Raw genomic sequence first — 6893 nt, 5'->3', positions numbered from 1 at the left:
AAAAAAAATATGAAAGCTTTAATACTAATGATATAGTATATGTTAAATTGAGTAGCTTAACTTGAACGGATGTAACATCCATTTCTATACATTTGCATATTAATAACTGAGTTGTTGAAATTAACAGAGTTTCAAAGGAAAAACGTCTTTACCAAAGAAAATTGATATCACATCAATTAGATTTCGTTTCAGTGTTTAACGTTACCGTATAGTTGTTTTGAAAGTTGTAAGAGCCTGATAATAATTGTCACAATGATTTAAAAATAATCTAGAAACCATGTATTTTAATTACCATCATAAAAAGACTAAACGGGTGTCCGTAAAGCATTTTACTGGGCTCCACAAATAAAAAAGTACTTAAAATAGATGGATGTTATAAACCAAGGCGAGATAAATGGATCCATTTGAATACTGTTCGCTATATATTTATTACTTTTATTGTAATTGTTTTCTTTTTACATTGGTATTTATAAAGTGGCGTTTTTTTTCTTTTCGATGTGTTTTCGTTGTGAGGGACGGCGAATCATTGAAAAATTGGGTTTTGGGACCACTGGGCTAACATTTTCGTACCATTTCCGGTGTTGCAAACAAGTCATTTTAAAATGAATTAAGTTTCAGTTATGTTTTTTGTAAAATTACCCAAATGCAAAGTCAAGTCTTTTCAACAAAGTAACAAGTTAAGTCCCAATACAAGTCATCAGTTGCCCAAGCCAAGTCTCAGTCAAGGTATTTGTCCAAAGTACTAACCAAGTTAATTCGATTGAAAAACCAACGTAATTAATCTAATACTGCCAGTATTTAAAAAATGCGCTACAGTGAATAAATCGATTGTTGTTGCCTCGCACGACTGGTTAGCGCGCGAAAACGTGTTCCGGTCTGCTACACCCGAGCATATCACGTTGCACAACAACGTTGCGCCACATAAAGAAATAGCTGCAATAGTAACGGACTGAGCTGATTTTTTCTAAACGGTAGAAGTTATAGGTATAGGGTCGTACCTAAATATTTACTTGCCCTATTTGACGTGAATTTTTTTCTATTGCAGTAGACTGATTTTCGTGTAAATATATTTTAAGCGGCAACTTAAAGTATATTTAAGAAAACAACCTTACGGTCTTATACATAAAGGTTAAAAAACATAAGTTCACTAAATTTGTGTCTCAACCTTTATATAATAATCTAATGACTATTTTCAGTAATAAATAATGTTCTAAGTTGTTTTACAGTCTCGCATATGCTTCTTACTTATCGTTTTTTCGTGGGATACGTTATTTTGCAACCATGTCTGCTTGTACAAGAAAGTTGAAGCTCTACGGCTTTAATCTTTCGGACCGCGAGGAAACGGCGAGGCTGATGCTGGCTTACACAGGTCACAAATACGAAGATGTGAGGGTGTCACAAGGAGAATGGGAGAAAATGAAGGACGGTGGGTCAAGAAAGCTGAGTAACTTTGTACTGATTTTATAAACATTAATATGTATTGCTGAAGTGCAGCTTCATAAACAATAATATAACAAAGACTTCTGTTGGGCAGCAGAAAATCGGTGGAATATGTCCGAAAAGGTTGTATGAAATTAATTTGTTTTTGTGTTCCGTTTGGATAGCTTGGGTGTGTTTTAAAACGACTGGAGTTCGCTGTACTACTAAAGTACTAAGTACAACACGCTGTGCAGTCATGTGTTAAATCTGGTTACCTGCTTGCATATCGTATTTCTTATCAAGGGCTGCTGTTTCGCAGCAGGGCGATTTTAAGGCAAAAACAGCAACCGCTATATACAGGGACTATACGACTGATGGATTAGATACCGCCTTTAACGAATTTGTACTTCATCGTACTAGTTATGATGGATGAAGTAGTAGTGTTTTTGCATATTGAAACCACATTCCGTTACATATTTGTTATTTTCTGTCTTCAATATTTACATTTCTACACATAAATTTAAGCTAGTATTTTTTCACAGTGTTTTAGTCTATATCGACGCAAAAGTCAAACTCGTAGCAATCCTTTGAGTATATTGGTATTAGAGGCAAGTACATTGAACTTAACCCTGTGAAATCGAAGTTCATTTACGTTTTAACATAATTAAACGACGACTTATTCGTGGACAGATATGCCGTTCGCCAAGTTGCCGGTTTTGGAAGCGAACGGACAGTTAATCAGCCATTCCGGGGCAATTATTCGCTTCGTGGCCAAATGCTGTGGCTTGGCTGGTGAGAACGACTTTACCGAGGCCACGGCCGATATGGTCACCGAGTACATATTCGACGTTATGATGGCGTTTCCCTGGTTCGAGCAAGACCCGGAGAAAAGGGTAGGTGACTGGCAAGTATAAGCTGTTTGAAAACAGAGTAAGACTGGACAGGATATTGGTTTGTGAAATATATTTATTTTAACCTAGTACACCAAAAGTTTTTCTATAAAAAGCTGTGTGGTAAGACACTCACCTTGTGCTGGGTTCGGCGTTTTTTTAAATTTTCTAACAGTTGTTATCCCGAAGACGTTTGGTGTTTTTTGTTTTACTGTGGTTGGTTGGCATTTTTAAGTGCTGGGAGCCTTAGTCGTAATAAATTTATACTTACGACTTAAAGTTATAAACAGTTAAATATTCTTAATCTTTTGAACAGTAGGATTTGCGGTTAATTGAAGTTATGCTAAAATGAGAAAAGTTACGTGTTATAGCATGAAAAGCTAAACGCTTTCACTATAGATCCTCGACGAAAAGATGATATAAATACCTATTTACAGATTAAATTCTAACACAAACAACTTGCTCAATTATTCACAGGCGATAAAATGGAAAGAAGCGCTAAACGTTACAATCCCTTCGATGTTGACCAAACTTCAAGCGATCCTGGTAAAATCCGGTGGCGAATTTTTTGCGGGGAAGGTAACTAAAATCATTTTGACATTTTTCGTATTTGCGTTGTAATTAAATACTTGGCGCTGGTCTAGAATCCTGCCACATCGAACATTATTTGGGTTGGGGTGCGGGTTAACGTTTAGGTTTGGGTAGGTTAAGCAATATTATTAAGTAATAATACTTAACCCACCTGTACCCAAAGGCTAACCGGCACCCTAACCCAAATATTCTACGTTGCTTTAATAATAAATGTTTTAACGCTCTGGTAGGATTCTACACCAGCACTAAATACTTTTGTTTATTTTTTGTAAATAATTAAAAAAAGTACACTTTTTTTCCAGTGACAATTGGGATGTCGAGTAATATCGAATCAAGTCCGATGCCAGTTGGCATTATCGGTACTCGTCCTTTACCAGGATGGTATTGGTAGCGATCGGATTTGAAATTAATAAAGACATTTCAGCCATGCTTTTCAGTCCAACGCACCGATTTCATTCTCTTCAAATTTCTTAGAAAATTTAAGAACTATAACTAAATGTCTGATCGCGAAAGCGATTTTAGCTTAATCAAAATCATGGTTTAACAGGTTTGTTGCACATTTTATGAAGTAATGACGTTATTTGACTATCATAAGGTGATTTTATATCGCACTTTTAGCCTAAAATACCGCGTACCTGTATCAGAATCAAAAACCTAGTATCGGACGAGCCTGATTTGCAATCCCAGAAAAATACTTATACTCAACACTTTAATGGCAGTACCCGTTTGGCAAGAAAATAACATGAAATCCTATTTTCAGTTGTCGTACGCCGACTTTGCGATCGTAAACGCCGGCGACTATCTCAAGTCGGAGCGAAGCGAAATCTTCGACGGATCGCCCAAGCTTAAGGCCCACGTGGAAAAAATACTCGCCCTGCCCAACGTGAAAGAGTGGATTGCACAGAGGCCCGGCTGAAATATTTGCTCCTCACCCGAGCAAAACGACAAACGCTGACGTTTGCCTGTGAAATGCCCTTTGAGCATTTTTGTACAAATGTCACTTGCCCAACTGGCCCTGAGGGATTTTTGTTTTTTAAGCCTCAATGTTTTTTCTATGAACGTGAGAAACATGCACTAATAAAACAGAAAAAAACTCATACGTCAAGGTTCGGAGTTGCGATGTTGTACGTAAGGTTTTCGGAATGACGTAGGACCCAGTCAAATCATTTGTAAAAAATAAAGTTGCTAGATTTAAGAGTTAAATCTCCAGCCTTTTTGTTTCCAATGCATCCTTGCTGGGTAATGTTTTTCAATTTCTGGTCAAAACTAAGGTAAAGTCGGTCTGTCCCTGCTGTGATAGCGGTTATGCTTACCAATTCTGCTGAAAGTTAGTTAAAGTTGATGGCAAGGCCATTTCAGGACGGCCGAACCCCTATACTATTAGTGTATAGGTACAGATATCTCTGCCAAAACCCCGGGCGCTTACGAGAAAAGAAAAAAGCTCACACACACACTCTTTGGGGGCGCCTAGAATGTAATTTCACCCCAACAGTAGGACATAGCACCTTGTTTTTCCGAAACATTCCACCATACAAACACAAATTGGAGGTACGCCTAGAACAGCGCAAAGCGTGACCCCGACGTATTTATTGTAACCTAAACATCTCGCATGACTGGACATGCTAAGGGCTTGGGGGTCGAGTTACGCTCGTATCGATACGGCTCATCGAATCAGTTCCTCTTGAGTATTCAGCGCTGGAATCAATTCCTGCTTAAGTAACCTCCCGTCGAAGTTTCCAATCATCACAGTTTCGATAAGGTTTAGCCAAACGTTGCTTGCCTCGCATATGAGCACCGCTTCATTGCTACAATCGCGTAAAAACAGTTTGTTCTTGATTAAGCGATCAGATTAGCAAAGGTGTCGGCATTAGCGCAACAGTCTCAAGAATCATTAGGCCCAGCATTAGAGCCAGTATCTAGTTGCGCAATATCTAAAAGAGGAGTGCGGACTTGAGGCGAATTTAGGATTTGTGTTTTAGTGTGTGCAGAAAAATGTTCAGAGATGACGTCACAAAGTTACGTCATAGCCTGACGTCGCAGAACAACTAGTTTTACACACACTTTATGTTTTCGAGCAAACTCGACCGCTAGTATGCAACTGAAGCTTAGTCTAATCGCGCTATGTGCTATAAAATAGCATTTATTTGCTTAAAAATGGCAAACCATGTTCATGAAAGGTAACGTGACGCTTTGGGCATACAACTAACTCGTTTATTTCTCGATATAATGATAGTATTTAGTTTGACAGAAAATGCGCTTTATAGATTATGCACAGCGCAACAAGTATAGTGTACGGCGCTTTCAGGCTAAACAGATTTCGTTAAAACGGGCAAAACAGTGTTTGTTATTTATATAACACATATTGAAAAAGAGTGCAATATTTCGTATTTATATAACAAAAATGGTAGAAAAACATAGTTGTTTTAGGGAAAATAGCTTGGTGCTAAACAACGCATCGTACAATAGTTCGAAAAACCTTCACAGTTGTTTTTAGGCCCTCTAATTTTTGTTAAGAACATTAATTTGTTTTATATATAATTACGTCATACCATCTTGTGAACCGCAATTTAATTTTTTTGAAGATAGTGGCATTTGAACGCTAGGGTGAACACGTCTGTTTAATGTAGGCTAAGTTCGATATATCAAGCTGTTGAAGAATTCTTACAGCATTTTTAAATATTAAGTCTGCAGCGCATGAGCTGTATGATATTTACCTTTTGTGTGTAGGCCTTTTTTAATCTTTATATATCATCGCAGAGTACAGACGTCATCAACCTATTCAACGTAGGTCATTCGCTAAAATAGTTGTACTTCAAAATAGTTCTAATGACAGAAGCTCGACAAATGAACGGCGGGGCAGTCGCCGACCTGCTTAGGCGTTCCTGTAGGCGACGAAACGACGGAAGGTACGCAGAGACCAACCTTAAAGATTCCGGTACTTATTTACGCCTCTTGGGCCAGCACTACCACTCGCTTGCTCTAAGCAGCGGCGAGAAGCGAGATTTCATTTACAGCATTGGCTTGCTGGTGGCTGCGGAGATACGCCTACCAGCCGACGAAGGAGTATCAAGGTGTAAGCGGGCTCTGTGGGAATCCCTGCTTCAGCACAGCAACGCTGTTGATCAGACCGCAAGCCTCTCAGTCGTCGTTGAAAAACTGAAAGCCCAGGTTCTGCGAATGCGTGAATCAGCCGCTGCGCTGGTCAGACAGATACCAGTCATCCGTGACGAAGCTGTCACAGATCCGGACCGGCAGCGCCGCCTGGAAATCGGCAAAATAGAAATCGCACGCGACGTTTTCGAGTCGATTAACAACCAGTACATTGACTTGATGGGCTACATTTCGGCTCGATGCGTTGATATACTATTCGGCAAATGTCTGCCCTACGAATTTGCCCACGTGGCGGTTGGATCTCCCGGCCGGTCTGAAGCTACACCATTCTCGGACCTGGAGAGCGTGATTCTGCTGCCCAACAGCATCAGCGGTGACGCGCACGAGAATGACGTCATAGAAAAGTTTCGCTGGTACAGCGTCGTTTTTCAGGTCTTCGTCATAGCGCTCGGGGAAACGCCGGTTCGCTGCCTGGCCGTTCCGCTGCTGAACGATTTCTACGCCGAAGACAAGGCGAAGGAGTGGTTCTTTGACGAGATCACTAAATGCGGGATCCAGTTCGACGGCAACATGCCCGAAGCCTGCGTGCACCCATTGTCAAGACTGCCCACAGAGGAAAAGAACTTTACCACCGAACTGATAGCCACCGTTAAGAGAATGTCATTTTATCAGGACAAGAGCGAAATGAAGAGAAACGGCTACCACCTTGCCCAAGCGTTGGTTAGGTCTTGTTTCGTGGCCGGTTCTAAGTGTCTGCATCAAGAGTACAGATCAGCAGTTGTCAACATGTTACAAGACGATCCTCATCGCTGTCGGATCGACATACTGAAAGCAATGCAAGAGCACGACCCAGTCAACGAGCTATGCCAGTTTTTCGACAGT

At 40.1% G+C, this 6893-nt stretch overlaps 1 protein-coding gene across 1 annotated transcript; it reads left to right on the top strand.

The window, feature by feature from the left end:
• The first annotated feature begins 1276 nt into the window (after positions 1–1276).
• LOC146169941 (hematopoietic prostaglandin D synthase-like) lies at positions 1277–3931 on the top strand. Its single transcript, XM_083390891.1, has 4 exons — positions 1277–1426; positions 2110–2312; positions 2787–2888; positions 3661–3931. Exons 1-4 carry the CDS (start codon positions 1282–1284, stop codon positions 3814–3816), a joined length of 606 nt encoding a protein of 201 aa, XP_083247017.1. The 5' UTR covers positions 1277–1281; the 3' UTR covers positions 3817–3931.
• Positions 3932–6893: the final 2962 nt, after the last annotated feature.

This window comes from Ascidiella aspersa, chromosome 1 (genome assembly GCF_963924565.1).
Source record: "Ascidiella aspersa chromosome 1, kaAscAspe10.2, whole genome shotgun sequence".
In the NCBI taxonomy this organism is placed as follows: Eukaryota; Metazoa; Chordata; class Ascidiacea; order Phlebobranchia; family Ascidiidae; genus Ascidiella; species Ascidiella aspersa.
The sequence above is the reverse complement of the archived record's forward strand: the minus strand, read 5'-3'. Positions and strand labels throughout refer to the sequence as shown.